General features: G+C 47.4%; 3 protein-coding genes and 1 long non-coding RNA gene across 4 annotated transcripts in view; 1 reads left to right on the top strand and 3 right to left on the bottom strand.

The window, feature by feature from the left end:
• HOXA7 (homeobox A7) overlaps positions 1-19283 on the bottom strand; it is a 27206-nt gene extending 7923 nt beyond the window's left edge. Inside the window, exon 1 of the mRNA XM_006265363.3 lies at positions 19060-19283. The gene's annotated coding sequence lies outside the window, so the exon portion shown is untranslated. The remainder of the gene's footprint in view (positions 1-19059) is intronic.
• On the bottom strand, positions 1330-5504 carry HOXA9 (homeobox A9). Its single transcript, XM_006265364.4, has 2 exons — positions 3517-5504; positions 1330-2744 (listed from the first exon to the last, which is right to left on the bottom strand). Exons 1-2 carry the CDS (start codon positions 4067-4069, stop codon positions 2506-2508), a joined length of 792 nt encoding a protein of 263 aa, XP_006265426.1. The 5' UTR covers positions 4070-5504; the 3' UTR covers positions 1330-2505.
• LOC132250912 (uncharacterized) lies at positions 5488-10313 on the top strand. The gene is made up of 2 exons (XR_009462612.1): positions 5488-5567; positions 6897-10313. It is a non-coding gene; the product is annotated as an uncharacterized LOC132250912 (long non-coding RNA).
• On the bottom strand, positions 9515-14406 carry HOXA10 (homeobox A10). The gene is made up of 2 exons (XM_006265365.4): positions 12210-14406; positions 9515-11009 (listed from the first exon to the last, which is right to left on the bottom strand). The coding sequence occupies exons 1-2, from the start codon at positions 13039-13041 to the stop codon at positions 10735-10737; spliced, it is 1107 nt and encodes a 368-aa protein (XP_006265427.2). The 5' UTR covers positions 13042-14406; the 3' UTR covers positions 9515-10734.

Below are 19283 nucleotides of genomic sequence, written 5' to 3'. Positions count from 1 at the left end.
ATCAATTAGGGGCTTTTTGGAGTGTGTGGGCACCAGAACTATTTCCCTTTTACTAATTCTAACACATCAAAACTGACCAGGGATTTCTTTAACAAGAAAAAAAAAAAGTGAAGCTGAAAGATCCCCCCCCCTCCCTCCCTGCGCTTTTGCACATCTGTAAACTTCTTGCGAGCTCCCTAAGTTTTGTCTTGAGCCCTGTAGCGTTTTACACCCCATAAACGGTTATAGCGGTCATTTTCTTTTATTGCACTGTATGGCTCTGAATTTTCCTAACAACATCGTATGCCAAGACTTGTGACTACGAGTGTCCTGTCTTTCTTTTTTTTTATTTTGTCTTTCTAAAATATGTATCTATTCCCAAACAAGGTATTTCTTCTTCGTGTTTGCAAATATTGGTTTGGAGGAGAAGGGCATTGTATGTCTCGTATTTTGGAGGCTAGCCTCTAAGCGGCAAAATGTCCGCCCAAAACAGGGATAACCAAACGCAGCTCAGAGACTTCGCTTTTTTCTTGGATTACTCGGCTCTGGGGTGGAGGGTGGTGGGGTGGGGAGGTCTTTCACCCAAAAGAAATGTTCTCCCCTCTTTTTAAAAAAATGAATTTGCTGGGGCACTCTGCTTAGTAGCCTATCTTCTCCTGGATGAAACCAGCGACCAGCAGTGATCTAATACATTATAATTATCCGTAAGCTTTTTTCCCCGTCTCAATCTTAGGAGACAATAAAAGGCAACTGTTATTTTTACTTGGCATAAAGCATTTTAGAGAACAAAACTACCAATCCAATATAGGACAAGGGGTAAAAAAAAAATGCTTGAAAGGCTTTTTTTTTTTTAAAGGACAGGCTTTGCATGTTATATTAGTTCCGGAATTTAAAACTAATCTATTGGTGAAGGCAAAGTAATATGGTAAATTTTATAGTGGGCTAATTAACCTGGCAGGCTAAAATTAGACTATCTAATTCATTTACATTATTGTCCCAGGAATATATCTTCAGGATTTTGGTCCTGCTCTTTTAAAATCTTCATTGAAACGTGCTAACTGCAGACCATGGCCCCTCACTATTTGAGATGGCTTATTTCCTATGTTTTCTAAGGACTGGGTTCCATAAAAATATCTGGGTGCTTTTTTTGCCTGCGGTCTCTCGGTTAAGCAAAGAGAAGATCTTCCTCCGTTTGCATAGGTTTGGTTCAGCTATAACTGTGCCTAATTTTACCCCAGAGCAGATAAAGAGCCTATCCCCCACTACAGCTCTCCTAAGCGGCCCATTCAAACCGGGCTATATAGTCTGGCTGCTAGCACCATCTTAAGAATCCTAAAACATCACAAAATATAAAAGAATCAATATATTTTATTTGGCAAAAAGTTAAATATCATTTCAACACAACAATTTGGTCAGTAGGCCATGAGGTAACTATTGCAAAATATACAGTGTATGTTCTGCATAAACATAACTTCCCAATTTTTTATCATCGATACAAATCTACAATAACCCAATGTAGGTTTTTATTGTGTATAATTTATTATCAATAAAATTAAACTCCATTACAATAAGCATCAAATTATTTGATTAAAATTAAAACGTAAACCATAGGTAGTTACCCTTTTCACATATATGTATAGCTCCGATATCTGATAACTGCTCACTGGTGCAAAAACAATATTTAAGCTAGTCCGTTTATTTACTTTTTCTTTAATATATAGATTATATATACAACTGACAAAGACAGTACTATATATATATCAACTGTGCATACTAAAATGACTTGCTTGGAACGAGTTTGAGAACCGTAATTCCTAGACATCCCGGACAGACTTTTTTCCTTCTTTTTTGTGTTTAAATTGGGATATATATATATATTTTGCTTACAATCAAAGGTTAACTGTCTAATTATACATAAAAGACTTATTACACTACAGAGCTATACTCTATGCAACTTTTTTATCATAAACAACCTGAGTTCAAATTGAATTCTAGCTTACACAATCACATCTGGTACAGCACCCAAGCACATAAATTGAGTCACAAACATAATTACCACAATAAAACACAGTGTTCAAGTATCATAGCAGACCTCTCTCTGCCGCGCAAAGAGCAAATAAAATTAACTACGTAGGCTAAACTATACAGTCCGTAAATAGTTGTGCATTATGAAAAGGTAGTTTTTTTGTTTTTTGATTTTTTTCGTACGTGAAGAAACAGGTAGATTTATACAAGCCAACCAACAGCCTTCCGCAATAATGCCCCCTTTTTTTCTTTTCTTTTTTTTCCCTTTTTTTTTTTTTTTTTTTTTTTTTTTTGCTTTCCTATTATAAAATGAAAAAGTGTTACAGTACCTCCTGAATAGCACTGGCAAAGCGACATCTCCATGCTACTGTTAGAAGGTACACTAAGGATCAGAAATTGCCACAACAAACATGAGGCCCAAACAGTCGCATTGGGTAGTGGGGATCGAGGGGAGGATTTCCCCCCCACCCCGCCCTTCAGTGAACCTGGGTGTCATCCTCATCATTCATCCTTTGCTCTGTCTTTGTTGATTTTCTTCATTTTCATCCTCCTGTTCTGAAACCAGATTTTCACTTGTCTCTCAGTTAAATTGAGCAGCCTCGCCACTTCGTATCTGCGGTCCCTAGTGAGATACATATTGAACAAAAACTCCTTTTCCAGTTCCAGCGTTTGGTGCTTGGTGTAAGGACATCGCTTTTTTCGGGTGGATCTCGCGTGGAGCCAGTTCGCAGCAGGGTTATCTGCACAGAAAAATAGCAGGCACAACTTTAGGGTGGGCAGGCTGGGGGGGAGGCTGACTTTACAAGCGGAGGTAGCCTGATATTAGAGTTTACGACATTCCTTTCATTTCAGCAGACATACAGGACGCTTAGACACAATGGAATCAAAATCCAGACACAGGCAGAGGTCACCTAGCCCCGCACGCGCGGCGCAGCCCCCGCCTCCTCGCTCCTTTTTATTGTTTATTGAATGTAATTTTAAATCGGACCTTCCCTCCTACCCCACTCCTCCCCACCCCCCTTCACAAGTCCCAGCCCAGCCCAGCCCCGTCCCAGCCCGGGCAGCACCAAGCACAGGAGCGTGACATGGGAAAAGCTCCCCCCGGGCTCCTGCCTTTCTCCCTTGCCACCCCGGGTTTGGGAGCTGATTGCTGAGAGGTGGGCGCTGGGAGCCGCTCTTCCCAGCCGGCTCTGCCTTGCTTTCAGCGCCGATGGCTCGGGGAGCCAGCGCTTCCCAGCCCGCAGATCCAGGGCTAGGGGAGCCCACCGCCCAGCCCAGCCCAGCTGGGCGAGCCCGGGTCACGGCAGATCAGCTCAGCTTCCCGGGGATTTGCCTCCGCTCTGTGCCCGGGGGGGGGATGACAAGAGTTTTACCTGGAAACCCCCTCCCCCAGCCCCTCCCAGCCCCAGCTCCTCAGCCAGGGGCTCAGCCACGCACCAAGTGCAGCGCCGGCCAGAAGCTGGCCACCTCCCTGCGGCCAGCCCGGAGCCCTGCAGCCCAGGGCGCACTTACTTGGATCCAGCTGGGGTTTCTCTCCGCTGGGCTCGCTTTCTCCGTTGCTTTCCGAGAACGCACCTTCGTGGCTTTGCTTATCCCTATCAGCTGGAGGAGAACCACAAGCATAGTCAGACAGAGACAGAGTGTGAGTGTCAAACGTGGTACAGTCACCCCTTCTGGCCGCCAGCGGTTCAGGTTTAATGCCGTAATGCCTGCTGGAAGGTAACCCGGGGAAGGACAGCGAGGCCGGCATGGGCTCCAGCCACGACCGCATGTACCTGCCGTCAGGCGCTGCCATTGGTGCCTGGTGATGCACATACGGGTGGTACACAGTGGGCACGTTCCCGGCGCTCGGCGGGTGCACGGGGCTCCAGGACGTGCTAAAGACTGAAGTTTTGGATTGAAAACTGCAGGGGGCGAATTCGGGGTGCTCGCTCAGGGCGGGCTGTCTCGGTGGCTGGGCCAGTGGAGCAGAGGCATATCTGGACGGCACCAGGTCTTCGCTCTCGTGAATGAGGAACGAGTCCACGTAATAATTGCTGAGGGTCCCTGACGTCGACATGGCCATACGACACACACGGAGCGGCACCGGCCGAAATTATGAAACTGCAGATTTCATGTAACAACTTGGTCCTTGCGAAGAAGTACAGTCACCTAATAAGTTGAAGGCTGCCTGTCAGCCCATTGGCTGCCGCAGTCACGTGCTTGGGCAGCAGAACAATAAAGTATAAATCAGTCCGCAGGCTATTAATGGGTCAGTGTTTTCCAGTCATAATTTTTATAGCGCAGCCATATGTTTTTATGCAAAGGGGTATTGGAGGGGTACGATAAAGTTTGTTTTAATTGTGGCCAGCGGAGATTAAAAGATCGGATTCGGTAGGACTCCCCCTTTTTAAGCGGACTATTTTATATCACAATTAATCATCCCATCAGTGGGGCGCGTTCCCTGCGAAATCCCGGTGATCGGAGACCTTCACATAAAATTATACAATAATTGAAGCCATAAAGAAAGCAAAATAGCAGTGGCGGCGTACTGTATTTAAATCTATATTTATTATATTTCATAAGGAGTTATTGTTGCAGGAGCCACGGGGTTGTTATTAAGTCAGTAACTACGAGCGTGTTCATTTGCATCGCTGTGTTTCACAGCAGTAAAAATTTACGAGTGCTTCCAAAGGTTAAATTATACTATTGTGTTTAGTTTGGGAAGTGACTGTAAATAAGACGGTTCCGCTGAGTTCAGAGCTAAAGCCGGGCTGGCAGCGAGAAGTCACAGCCAGCAGATCCCCTTCCCGAGACGGCTCTGCGTGGCGTGTCCTCCCCACGCGGACCCGGGCCGCGCCGAGACGCATTTTGAATCGATATTGCCATTGCGTGTGTATAGACACCAGCGAGTCCGGCATCTCGGACTTTCCGCGGCCACCGCTTCTCCCCCAGCACCGCAGAGCGCCCTCCAGGCCCCGGGTCCGTCCCATGGAAAGTCCCGGCGAGAATCTCTCTGCCTCCAGAAAAAAATAAAATCAAGTCCTTCTCCTCATCTGATCTGGTCCACGGGTGATGGCTGCGTGTGGCCGATGCTGGGAGCACTGGGCAGAACGTGCAGCTCCGGGGATCGGAGCTGGGGAGAGAGGAAAGGAGCCATCGGACGCACTCCTGGAGCACTGTCAATGCCAGTGCTATTAAAACCCTCGGAGCACAAAAATATCCCGGGCTATGCATAATTAAAGGGAGAGAAGTCGCATCGACTTGGGCAGAGCCGCGCCAGTGCTGGCTTGGCCGGGCAGATTGTTCGAAAGCTCTTTGGATCCGCTTCCAGGACTCCCGAGCCTGTTCGCCTCCCAGGTCCACCCAGGACGCGACAGCTAGATCCTACCCCCGGCATTATGCGTGGCTAAAATGCGATCAGAGCCGGAGCGGGAGAAGAAGAAGGGGAAGCGTGGATCGGGACGATTTATTCTTAAACAAGCAGCCAAGCCGCAGGGGGAAGAACCGCTGTGCCGCTGGCTGCCGGAGGCGCCCGGCTGCCCTCGCACACGGGCCCACCTTTACATGACTCCGATCCAGAGGTGCAAATATAGTTATTTAAATGCCTGCAGGATCCGGGGCTGGGAAAGCGCCGACCCGGAGCGGAGGGTTACAGCTCTCAAGCACCAAAGTGCTACGGCACCCCCAGATCAAGTCCAGTGCTAGGGATTAAACTTCTGGCCCAACATTTCGAGAGGGAGAAAAAAATATGACAATTGGCTTCATCATTTGCTCCGCTGACGCGGCGGGCTCCGGGCAACGAAGGGGGAAGGGGTATTAAAAAAAAAATCAACACCAACGATCTCCGGAAACCTCTCAATTGCTCTGAAAAACCTTATTCCAACTACAGCCCAGCAAAGCGTGTAATAATTAAAATCACGTGCATGTAAAAGTGTGTTTCTCATTAGCTTTGCGTTCCTATTTGCTCTCCCCCCATTCTGTCTCCCTCTCTTCTTTTTTCCTTTTCATGTCTTCCCAACAGCTTCCTCCGAAATCTCACAGAGCCTTTTTTTTTTTTTTTTTTTTGCAACATTGCCTCTCCTAATCGGAGATTACAAGAACCAGTCGCAACTCTAGTTCCAGACCCTGCAGTTAGGATTAAAAAAAAAAAATCCCAAATCAAACACCCACAGACATACCAGTTGAAGGGCGGTCCGTTATGCTCCATCCAGTTTATTTTATTTATTTTTAAAATACAAATAAAGCTGTGTGCCAGCTAGTCGGTGGCCTTCGCACTGACATGCCGTCATAGAAAAATATCATTGTATTTCTTTCCTGGAAAGACGGAACTCGACGTCACTTGTATGTATTATTAAGAGTCAGCTGTGGCGAAGTGGGGCTCCTGGACTGCAGGAGCCCTGGATGTTTGCGTTAGGCTTTGGGTTCGGAACTTGCAACGCGCTTCGTTTCCCGTTTTTGGGTCGCTTACCAAAACTAACAATCCTCCTGTTCATAGCTATAACGCTAGCATTAAAACGAAGGGAGTTGGTTTTCATACACCCCGAAAAAAACCCCCAGATGCCAAGATTCAAGCGGCGTGGAGGGGTTTAAAGCCATCTGGAATTAAAAATAAGGCAAATAAATAGCATTATTGTCCAGCGATCAGGAATGCTCGTACTCAGTATGTGCCTCTCGCTTGTTTTCCTTCCACGGCGAGTTTTTTCTATAATCCGTTTGCAATTCGTCTAATTAGGCGATGGAGATTATTATTTACAGCAAGAGAGTTTGCAACATTTAAGAACCACGCTCGTTTACCGGCCTGGGCTCGAGACACCACAAATATGCATGTGTGTGTGTGTGTTATAACAAAATTTGGAGTATTTTATCGGCTTATTTAATCAGGAAGATTTGTTTTTCTTTTTTATTTGCAGCCATGAAAAAGAAAATGGTTCCATCCACCAGGCCGGGACTATCACAACAGGCAAGTGCCCTGGAGCAATAAGATTGTGCACCCAGGAAGGAAGTTGCTACTTGTAATTGAAGGCAAAAGCAAAGGCAGCTGCCCTACAAATACACCACTGAACCTTGATGTGGGGCTGGGAGTCTGTAGGGGAGTAGGAGTCTTAGTGAGCTGGGACTCAGGATCGCGTGGGCCAGGACTCCTTGCAAACCCTGATTGTGAACTCACCCGTTCTAGATATTAAATAATAATAATTAGGGGAGAAAAAAAGAGAATACAGGAGAAGGCGGGATAAAGGGTCAACAGTTGGAATGACACGCTCCGCACCGAAATAAAGCACAGGCAGACCTAGAGAGAGAGCCGGATTCTCCATGCGTACACCCAGGGGTACGCACAGACACACGGTGAGACAACCATGAGCGTGCGCGCGCGCGCGCACACACACACACACACACACACACACACACACACACACACAGATCAGCCTGCCGTGCCAGGGCAGGGTTTGACTCTGCTTGCCTTTGGATAAGGAACCAGTTAGAGCAAGTCCAGATCACCAGTGAAAATCCAGTTCCCAAACGAGTTTTATTCACTGCCGCCCATGGGAGCTCGGAGAAGTTTCACACAACGAATGAGCCCAGCAGGACCAAGCTAATGAAAGGATATTCCGTTCCCCAGCGCTTCCCGGGTGCTTCCAGCCAGGAGGGGTCTTGCTCACTTATGCTAGCGATAAGTGTGGGGCACATGAGCTAACCAGGGCTGCAGGCTCCCTTCCATGCCTGTTGGGTCTGGGCACACAAAAGGCAGCGCCGGCTTCCCTGCTCAAGACCCAGAGAGGTCGCTGTTGCTCGTGCAGCCTCAAAGGAATGTCGGCTCCTGGACACACTGTAATAATGATCGTAACCGAGGCCTTGTGAGCTGGAGGCGAACCGTGGGGGCTTCGCCTATTTTAAATCACCTCTGGGTCCCCCCCCCTCACCTCCGGCGAGCTCCGCGGGGGCCAGGGCGCGGGGGCCGGGGAAGCGGCTGGGAGTCTAGGGGGGACCCGGAGCGGGGCCGGATCCTCAGAGCCCCGAAAGCAAGGCTCCGATTACCGCGCCCCCCCACCTCCCTCCCCCTGCAAAATCAGGTCCGAGCAAAGCCCGTGCCTGCGGCCGATCGCAGCCTCCGGGTGCTTCTGCGTGGCAAGGAGTCAGTTCAGGAAGGTAGCAAGCATCTCCCTAGCAGGCATTCAGCATCTCCCTCCAGCCCCATAGCGAGGTCCCCGGGCCCCCGGGGGCACCGGGTAGAGCGCACCTGACCTTGAATGGAGCCCCGGCGAGATAGGCGAGCCCCCTAAGCCGGCAGCCCGGCTTCCGAGCCAGCTAACCTTGACGAGCTGGCCACCATGGTCCCCTTGGCTGCGCGGCGCGCTCGCGGGAGAGGCCCGGGCTCCTCCGCGGCAGAAGGACACACAATGGCTTTGGGACTTGACGCCTACCGAGCGCTCGAGCCTTAGGGTTTCTTCGGGAAGAAGCCACCCCGCACTAGCATACCTGGTGACGATTTCAACTGAAGTAATTAAGGCAGTTTCGTGCTGTAGAGAGAAAGGTGGAGCCCCAACAACATGAAACTACCTAAACCACACAGCAGTTCTCGGCGCTCTGAGCACTGCGCTCCCCGCAGCCGGCTCTGCAGGCAGGGATCCCGCTACAAAGATAAAACCAGAGACGTGACCGCAGCCCCCGCCGCCCCGCACCCGCCGCCGGCACTAGCACACAGTGCTGCTCCAGCCGGGGGGGGGAGGGGGTCTCCTGTGGGTCTGGCTCCTTCCCTCCCCCCTGAGAAGTGCTCCATGCAAATGGAAAAGGGAAGAAAGGCCGTGCGCGGTAATGGTACATCATAAAAAGCTAAAGACTCGCCATAAGCCCGGGTTCAAAGTCTATTCCCTCCCGGCCCCTTCCCCGCCCCCCTCCCCCAAGGAAGCGTTAGCCGGAGCCCTTATCCGAGCCCTAGATTTTGTGTTGCTTTTCTGCAAGAGTCCCTTAGCCCCGCATGCAGCAGGGAGGCAGAGAGCTGTTCGGAAACAAGCCGTTCACATGCAGCCAGGTAGAGAGGGGCTGAGCGCTCGAGTGGGCAAACACGGCTAGAAGCTGTTGGAGAAGAAGAGCAAGACCTCCAGCCCCTCATTTCCATGTGCTCACCTTTACGATTTCTCCCGAGCCCTTGGAAAGCTAGATTTTTTTCCCCCCACAGTCTTCTGCAGTTAAAAGATCTCAGCCCGGTGAAAGGTGTTTGATTAAAAAAAAATCAATCCCCTACGCTCAAGAAATAGTCATTTGCTTCCTCTGTCTGTGCAGCTCCTCACTCAACTGAAACCACTCGTCCAAGACAGCAACAATCCAGATATACTAGCAAGTCATAAAACTGAACAAAAGCCGACAAACCTTACAGCACCATTGCTATATGGCCCAGACAAATTACGACCGTCTAGGTAATATTTAAATAGATTCCTAAAGTAATTGCAGGGGGGTAAGGCAACTATGCCTGTTGTAAAAAGTTCTCGAAGACATAAAGTAGAACCTGAGGATAAACAGTCACAAAAAGAGGTAAAATTAAAAGGATTCATTCCACGTCTTTTATTCTTCTATGAGAACATAAACATCGTCTTTTCACGCACAGCAGCATTACAATATTAATTTATTCCGATTTAAGGTAAGAACTAGATATAGCTAGAACTAACATTTATAATAACGATAGAATGCATTTGCTTAAAACAGTTTCGGCATTTTAATAATAGACATTTATACATATCTGTATTTATAATGTTTTCCCCTCTTTTTTTTCTTTGCACCTCCACGTTTGACCCTTTTAATGCATGTAGCTTCACAGTATAAAGGAAAGACGACATATTCTCCCTCGCTACCTTCAACTCTGGCTCAGAAAATCCTTCTGATGTTCGCCATAGACACTTCTCGATGAACTTAGTGAGAAAAAGTGACTATTTTTTCTCAAGACAGGGCGAATTGTTGTGTGCTTGTCACGCGTTACCAACGGTAACGTACTTCATAGACAAAAATCCACTAATCCCACAAATTTAAGCAAAACTACATTAAGTAAATATCTACAACCAGAAAGGGAGAGAGAAATTTAGAGGTAAGTGTAATAATTTAGTCCAGAAGTAACACGAGACCTTTTGTATCCTTAAAGAGAAGAGATTTCATTTTCCTGGCCAATTTTAAAGCTGTAATATTGATTTTTTTTTTTTTAGAAAAGAAGATAAAAGGGAGGAAAAGGGAAAAGAAAAGAAAATCGCTTTTCACCCCAGTCCCCACGAAGCCCTCCGTTTTAAAGCATGCCTGCGTTTCATTATTGTAAACCCTGATTTTTTTTTTTTTTTTTTTTTTTTTGCAAGAAAAGCTAAGCTTCTCTTATAGAGGAGATAGCCAAGGCTTCAATAATGCATTATTCAGCTAAATACAGCCCAGACATCCCTTCTATCATTGAACATTGTATTGTGCCTTTAACTGGGATTGTTTACATTTTGGGGAGAGAGAGGGGGGAAAAACTATTTGTAGCTCTCGAAATAATATTTCTGTCTTTCAAGAACTAAAAGAACAATAAGAGCGAGGAAGCTTTAATGGACCGAGGGCGGTACATACATGGCATTTTGAGCACGATTTTATGGCTCTTTCCCCCAGAAATAGCTATAAAGAGGTTATGGACATACTGAGAATGTATAAAATCCTTAATCCATACAGGTGCGGATTACTAAAGCCTAGGAAAATGATACTGGCTCTTTAAACCGTAAAAACGTGTTTATGGGTTCATCAAGAAAAATTAAAGTTGGCTGTGAGCTCCCGAATCCTATTCTCTCTGTTCATTTTCTTCAGTTTCATTCTGCGGTTCTGAAACCAGATTTTAACTTGTCTGTCTGTGAGGTGGACTGTACGGCTGATCTCTAGGCGACGCTCACGAGTCAGGTACATATTGAACAGAAACTCCTTTTCCAGCTCGAGAGTTTGATGCTTGGTATAAGGGCACCGCTTCTTTCTGCCGCTTTTTGCGGTCAGCCAGTTTGCTGCATTTTCTCCTTTTGCATTGCCTAGTTTCAAGAGAGCAAAAGAGGGACGTTACGAGCTGAGGCGAGGCCGAGCAGCCGGGCTCCTCAGCCGGCGCCCCCGGGTCGCGGTGCAGGGGTCGGGGCTGGGAGGGAGCCCCGCAAGGCACCTCGACCCCTGCGCTGGAGCGCCAGCCTCGGCCGCCCGGCGAGCTCGGCTCTCTACTTCCACCTTCCTCCTGCGCACAATGGCAGCGGGGCCGCGCCCTGCTCAGCTAATCCAGGGAAAGTGCCTTCTCATCGGCCTCTCCGACGCTGCTCCTACCCTTTTAGCTGCTCTTTTCCTTGCGCTTTTGCTTTTGCTTTTGCAAGCACCTGCTCCAGCCAGCTCACCGCGGGGCCACCCTTTGCCAGGGGACTTTGGAGAGGGGAGAAACAGGGCGAGCTGCAGCTCTGGCCCCTGCCTTACCTTCCTCCGCCTTCCCAGCACGCTTCTCCCCAGCTTCCTCTCACGACTATTTCCTAAGCGAGTTAAAATTTCCTGCAGGCGGCTTGCTGACAGGGCTGAGCCGGGCTGGCAATGAGGCAGCATTGATTTGGTAGTGAAGAGTATATCTCTCTATATTTTTTTTTTTCAATGGGGCAACATAATGACTATATCTTTTTAAAAAAGCAAAGAAAAGGCAAGAGACGAGCCACTGGGAAGTCTAACAGCCTGGCCCACCAGGGTTTTATTTTTGCCTCGGGGGTTAGAATCAAAAATAAATAACCAGCCTGTTATCTGCTGGAGACGTGGCGGGCTAGTGGTAGTGCATTCATCAGTCTAATTTGATAGCAGTTCATAGAAGGAACATTTCAACGCGCCTGTTATTTCGAAAAGCATTCTGGATCGTAAAATACAACTTACCGCGTTAATAGGTTTATTTATTGGCACTGCCTATTGCTTATTTTGGATGCTTTACAAACATCTCTGTTATCTGGTAGGCACCTTCGCATCACTAGGGCAGACTGAGCGGGGTTTTCTATAGGTTTAAGCCGCATGCAGGCTAGGGTTGCCCAGAGCGGAGCCATCAAGGATTTTAAACTATAGGATGGACATTAATTTTTACTACATCCCCACGCCCAAATATTACAGAGTTCACAAGGTCGGTCTAAGCGGCGCTTCTTGCCAGTTCTGCAGGCTGCTCGCATCCTCCTTTGCATTCGTGATGCAATGATCATCCTCATTGCTTTTTATTTGCTTACCTACGGTTTCTTTCTCAGGAGAGGCTTTGCTGCTGTCTGACGGAGCTGGGGAGAGCTCTTCTGCAGTCGAAGACGAAGCCTGCGCCTCTTCCTCCCTCTGGGAGACACAAGCCAAGGTAGTGGGGGAAGCCTCTCCGCTCTCTTTCCTCCCCGCTTCTGCTGGGACTGAAGGCAAAGATGGAGGCGTATCAAAACGAACTTGGGGCTGCGGTGTGAACTGGGAAGCACCAACTTGCCCAGTATTGTAGCTCTTGGAAGTGCCATAGGCTTGAGACAAGCGGAAGTAGCCTGGGACAGGAACCCCACTCACGTTGTTCATAGAACTAACCTCAGCGTTTAGCCTTGGGAAAGTAGATAGATCTGTGGCAGTTGCCCCCTTAGGACATTTGTCTGAGTCATAGAGGCAGTAGGAGTTCTCCTCCTTAATGTTTTGAGCAAAGGAGCAGGAGGTGGCCTGCTGGCTCTCAGGCTCTTCCATGCGACAAGACCTTGGGGGATCTAGCCAGACCTCCATCCCTGACATGTAGTGATGAGACGTGGGGACCATGCTTTGAGAAGTACCTTCATTGCGTTTGCTCAAAACTGGAAAAAGTCCGCAGCTTTGCAGCCCATAGGACAGATCGGGCGCTTGTGGCAGGTAGACACTACTGGTGGGATAGTAGCCGCCTCCGCCGCCGCCTCCTCCTCCTCCTCCTCCTCCTCCTCCTGTTTCCCCTCTGCCTGAGCTGATCAAGGAGTCTACCAAAAAAGAGTTTGCAGCCGGGCTCTCTGAGCATGACATTGTTGTGGAATAATTTGGCGAAGGGAGCAGATAGCCCTTTCTGGCTGACATTTCTTGTGCAAAACATGCTGAATATGATTAGAGATACCCCCGCACCACGGCAAATGCTTGCAGCCAATGGAAACCCAGGCCTTAACACCAACCCCTCCCAGTTTGGTTTCGTATGCACAGAGCTGGTCTCAGGTCGACCTCTGAATTTAGAATATATATGTATATTAATGTGTGATATATATTTCTACATAACACACCTACATATGCTGTACGTGTGTGTAGAGCGAGGGGGGGGGGAGAGTTTACACGCTGGGAGGAAAAAAAAAGTCCCTGACTTCAGCCTTGCCATAACTTATGCTCTTCTATTATCACATGCACTACTATAAAATAGCCGAGCAATCTGATGTTTATTGTACCTAGGATGAAGCGGTTTATAAACGAACCTTTTATTGTCACTTCTTTCCCCCCGGTTGGGCTTTCCGGAAGTAATGCGTGTTCCCTTCACTGCACGGTCTCTGTCTGTGATTAAATTAATAAAGCCCCGGCCCCCGCCCCTGCTTTTCACGGTTCAACTCCGTGCCATTGTACTCGGTTGCCTACTTGAACCAAAAATCAAATTTGTTATTGTTTATCGCGGGCCATTTGGAGCTGCCTACGGATCTGGCGTGGGTAGCGTTAAAGTATCCGGGAACGAGCTCTTTCCAGAGTACTATCGCAGCCAGAAAGCATCAGTTAGTATTGTAAGCGAGTTTGCAATTTCCTCGAGATAGCTAGAGAAGGGGGGGCTGGGGGTAATGCCACGATGGGAGACCTGACGCTGTGATTACCTCTTCCCAGACTTTAGTTAATGCCGGGCCCTTCCTGATTAACATTTAAAAGATGTTCATTTAAAATAAATGGATGTCAGAGAAAGAAGCCAAACCTGGGTTCAAATGGATTGTCTCCCGGTGCCAAAGCCCTCCCCCCCCCCCCCCTCGCTTATGCCTCTGTTTATATTTGGGTAATTGTTTTTTTAATTTTCCCATTAGGGAAATAATTTTCCCTTTTAATCTATTCAAGCGGACCGGCTCTTTCATCAGCGAGGCACCGACTGTACAGCGAGGCATAGACAGCGCTGTACAGTCACGGCGGAACTGTGTCGGGCAGGGCAGACACACAGCAGACAGACAGCCAGGCACGCAGACAGAGGGAGAGATGGATTTTGTAATGAATGGCTCACGCTGCCATCCTCTCTGGATTCTGCTACTTTGGAGCCATGTCGCTAGCCCGGAGAAAGGCTGGCCATTTTTTTTTTTTAATGTACAAAGTCTGGGGCTGCTTGGGATTTATCCAGGTTTTTGCAAGGGAGATGGCTCCTCTGTTTACTGCACAGAGGTGCTGCTCGGGTCAGAGCAGCAAGGGCCCGGCTGCCTCGGGAGGCTCCCACACAGTCATCGCTTGGGATATACATCCGAAGCAGCCCCCCCCCCCCCCCCCCCCCCCCCCCGAAGACTGACACCCGGCTCCCCCAGCCAGCCCAGCCCAGCCCAGCCCTGCCCTGCCCTGCCCGGCCAAGGAGGAGTGTGTCCAGCCACCCGCCGCCTTCCCCTCTGCCCAAGGCGGATCGCTGACCCTCCGCTCTGCAGCCGCTTACCCTTGGCTTTCAAAGGAGCCCGGAGCACAGGGCGAGAATAGCAGCGTCAACAGCGCCCCGGCCATTTCCCCTCCAACCTATTGATCTGTCAGGCCTCACGTGGGTTAATCCCGCCGTGTTTGCCCACGCGAAGAGGACCCTCTTCCCTGTTCTGACACCCCACCCCGACAAGTTATTTTGCAATGGACACGAGACAGCGGGACACCAGTGGTGCCTGCCATAGGCGGTCGAGTCAGACGGGGCCTCCCAAGGTTTCCCCTTGTCAGCTGGAGACGCCGTGTAGCCTGGTAGAGGTTGTTACAACTTCGCAGTGCCCATAAAACCTTTATGGAAAGGCTTCCTATTTTCCCAATGTTATCGCAGGAGCTCCATCCCACCGCAGACTCCTGACTGCTAAGCGGGGCTTAATGATAGGGGGGCTGATCCAGCAGCCCAGGGAGATTTCCCCCCACTGTTCCCCCTGGAATATTGTTTGCACTCCCCCAGGTCGACAGAGACCACAATGTGTTAATGTGTGATGGACAAACCCTTATCAGATTCCTAGGAGAGCCATATCATGCTAACAAAATTAATACCATATAAGGAACCATTTTATTGGCCAGTATACAGGAAGGCTATTATCAATAGGCTTAACATTATAAATACAGATCTAAATAAAATGAAATGTAACCCCGCGCTCCACGTTCCAAATACATTTCTCTGCACAAATCAGGTATAAAAATTACTCCGGGGAAGTCCGCTCTTGCCGCGTGTTTGTTTTGCATTTGCCAAATAGAAAGTGCTTGCAAACCTAAAAGCCTTACGGAATAGAAGAGAAGCGGTGGAAAACTTTCCAAAGCTGTTTTGTAAAAAAACCCACCGACCTTTGAAAAAATTGATTAAGGTGGTGGGGGGGAAGAAAATAAAAAGGAGCATAAAAAGATGTGCAATCCTGGTCAGCCTTAATAATGTGAGCACAAACGCAGTGTTTCCTTTCTTTAATTACTACCGCCAAGAAATCAGGGGGGAAAAAAAGAGAGTAGGGGCTGATAGGAGGAATAAAGCGGATTTTAACCGAATATCTGCCTTTTGTAGCAAAAGATCTGCCGGGCAGGGATTGGATTTTAGAGTTTGTCAGGCTGCCTGGTGTCAGGCGAAGGCAAGTTTCTTAGTCACGTATAACTTGCCATTGGAGCCCAGATCTCTGCCCTTCCCTGTTTTGTTTATAAGAATGAGCTTTGATGGTCAAAGCACTCAGTCTAGATCATGAACTCAGCTAGGCTGTGTATTATCTGTGCTTTCTTTAATCGCTAACAAGGCCAAGGCAAATAGTAACTAGCACCATCAAACCCAGTGGAGTAAAACTAATAATGTTCACTTGATTCTTAACTATAAAAGATAATGGTCAATTTTGGATAAACTGAACTAATTTGGCATGCATCGTGTGTCGCTACTACATTGCAAACCCTCAGCAACATCTCCTGAAGATTAACCCTGACTTTTTCTTTTTTTAAAGAAATGCTAAAAAATAGTGTTTATGCCAGACGAGGAAAAATAGGATCTTCTTCTTTTTTCTTATATAAGCAAAACCATCTGGGGGTATATAAAAACAAGCAAATAAAGTTTAATAAATATCAAAGCAAGTAAAAAGGTGATTTCGTGGGGAATCTAAATTCAGGGCATACACAGACAGCACTATCAAAATAAAACTTTATTGATCTAAGAAAATATAATGGATGCATTAATAGAGTCGTTAAGCTGGTTTATTGGTTAGGCTAAAAATTAAAAACTAAAAAGAAATAAATAAAAACGACAGCTCAGCCCCAGCAAACTCTGGCTTGAAAATTTTAAACACATCGTGTTAAATAATGATTTATACCTTTTATTATTTCCTGGGTAAAGCGAAAGGTACAACATTGTTACTCAGCGGATGCTATTCTGTATGCTAATTAAAATGTGCTTTTTATTTCTGACATTGGCAAATTGCAATTTGCAAAAATGTAAATCGCGGCGCAGGCTGTCAAGGGAGCGTGTGCGCCATCGGGGTAGACGCTTGGAGATTACCTTTTATACAGCTCAAAAAAATTAATGCGATCACTGCGGAGTTATTTAATATTAGAACTGTCAGTTGTCAAGCCCGGGTGTGTGTGTGCCAGGTTGCTTTTCTTCCTGGATTTGTTCCAAGGTAGACGGCTTTCAATCAGGCGGGTTAGGAGCAGCGTCTATGCCAAGAAAGGTGACGAATGACTAACTCATTTTATCTTTACTAGAAATTCTTTCGCGCCAGAGGGGGAAAGAAGGATCCTGGTCTCTGACAGTGGATTATCCTTTATAATATTTTGGATGAGGTTTAATTTTGATCCTAACCCTAAAGGCCTGACCCTCGGAATCTCCTTTGTATTCTGGACGCCGCTTTGCTAATTCGGATTAGAACCATATTTTGCTGAGGGTTTCCGGAGCAGGAGATGCAGCAGGACAAAAGACACCCACCCGGTTCTCAAGGATTTACTCCATGCGGTCCAGAGCAAGAAGGCTGCCTTAGGATGCTCTGTAATCTTCCTACAGCCCTTAATTCAGGAGAGCAGCAACAACAATAGGGCGCTAAAGATATCAATACAATATTAAATATATCGATCTGCCTTTTAGTGCACCCTTTTTACCAAGATATATAGGGTGGGCAGGAATATTAAACATTTAAAGCGAGCTATCTATTGTCCTTTGAGCATCAAGCTTTTCTTTAAGTAAAGGTTTGATGCAAAATATAAATATCCTCTCTAACCTGACACATCTATCTGTACAGATTGGCCTCCAGTTGCAGATTTAGAGCATTTAATCAAAAGGATGTAACCAAAAATAAATAAATAAATAACGCCCAGCAGAGAAGCTGAGGAAAAGCCCTCCCTTGTTCTGGGATGTGGGATCCGGTCTCGACCTGCCCCCAGGATTCAACAGCACGGTGTAAACACTGAGCTGCTCGGGGCTCGTCCTTCCCAAACACGCTCAGCCCGGGCATGTGAAATCATAAACAGTTATTGGAAGAAACCAGGTTGTTTTTGAGACGTCCTCTGAGCAAGGCCGCCAGTAAACAATCTGTAACCAGAGGGCGCTTTAACGGCTGCTGGGGTCCCCTTGATTTATTCAGATGAGTATTGACTGTGGCAGGGGAACAACAAGGAAAAATAAATGTTGTATCCAATACGCCGAACCCCAGCTGAGTGGTGTGCGGAGGAAGGGGCCAAAGGGGCGCCGGGGCAGGCAGCTTTGTAATCGCTGGGTTTCCGCGGGCAGGTTCATGGAGAGCAGGATTCTGGCCCTGGGACTGCAGCATCTTGGATGCAAACCCTGGATCCTGGGAGCGCCCCCAGATCTGCTCTGGGAGGCTCCCTCCGGGCCTCTCCCCTAGTCCCTCCAGGCTGCGCTCAGTACACCCTCCCAAGCACCGCAGGAAACTCTAATCCGCCTCTTTCTAGGTTTCCCTGACCGGAGGAGAATGATGTTTCAACAGAGTCTATTTGATTCCGAGATTTTAACTTCCTGTGCTCACCTTGCAACAACGTGTGCTCTAAAGCATGCAGCTAAACCAGTTCATTCACCTAGTGCCACACTTTTTATTTTCATATGGGGATTATAAAAACAAAAAAGACCTGTGGGACGCCAAAAGCAAGAGAAACAACCTGAAAAATCTCCTGAACTACCCGTGGGACATACTTATAGCGAGGGTAGACTAGACTAGATAGATTTATAGCGAGGACAGAAGTGAGATGGTTTGAGCAATTTTCAGCCACAACACGTGCCCTGCGTGGAGGGGAAGGGGCATACAGAGAGATGGAGAAGGAGGAGATCTGAGGAATATTTTAAAGTTAGCCTTACCCGAACACTGACTTAGTATGAAATTAAATAACTAAGCGATTACAAAATTAGTTCTTTGTACAAACGACTTAAACTCTGTTCACCACCCTGTGTACGTCCAGCTGCAACTAAGAAAACCACCGCTGAAAGTTACTAAGCACCTATAGCTATACCACAGTTCAAGTCCAATAAGAACATCAAAATTATCTGTCATTTCCAGTGTAAGTTGCCGTAGATCTATTTGATTGAAGACACCTACTGTTTCCACACATAAATGTCAAGTTTCATAATATTTCCAGGGCTAGGATTTTTATAATGGGAAGAACTCTTCAGGATTCGCTGAACAAATGTTTCCACATAACGTGGGTTTTCCATACCGCTCGCCAAAACTTTATTGCGATAAAAAAAAAATCAGCTGAAATCTAGAAAGCTCCTTTAAATACTATGTCACGTATCAACTTTAATCACCAACTTTTTCAAACGCTTTCTCTCCCCTATGGCTGCTTCCAAAATGTTTAATTGACACACAATATAAGGTCACCCAAACTTTCCAAGAACTACTTTGATAGCAGCACATTCCACTCATTTCCAAATGTAGGGCAGATAGAAGCGCTTACCTCCACGCATTTTCTCAACCAAGGCCAAGCAGGGTCCAACTTCTCAGGGAGGCTGTTGGAAATGAGTCATTTGATTTCACAATAAGCTATCGGCTGGAGCTACTTTTGCAGACCCCAACCTAGAAAGTGAAATTATTTAACGTGCTGCTCCTAGAATGTAAAGTGAACAAAGGCCAAGATTTTTCCAGGGGTTCCCTTCTCCCACTGCGGCTTTGACATTGATC

Source organism: Alligator mississippiensis, chromosome 5 (assembly GCF_030867095.1).
Source record: "Alligator mississippiensis isolate rAllMis1 chromosome 5, rAllMis1, whole genome shotgun sequence".
NCBI lineage: Eukaryota > Metazoa > Chordata > Crocodylia > Alligatoridae > Alligator > Alligator mississippiensis.
Note: the sequence above shows the minus strand (reverse complement) of the source record. Positions and strands in the feature narration are given on the sequence as shown.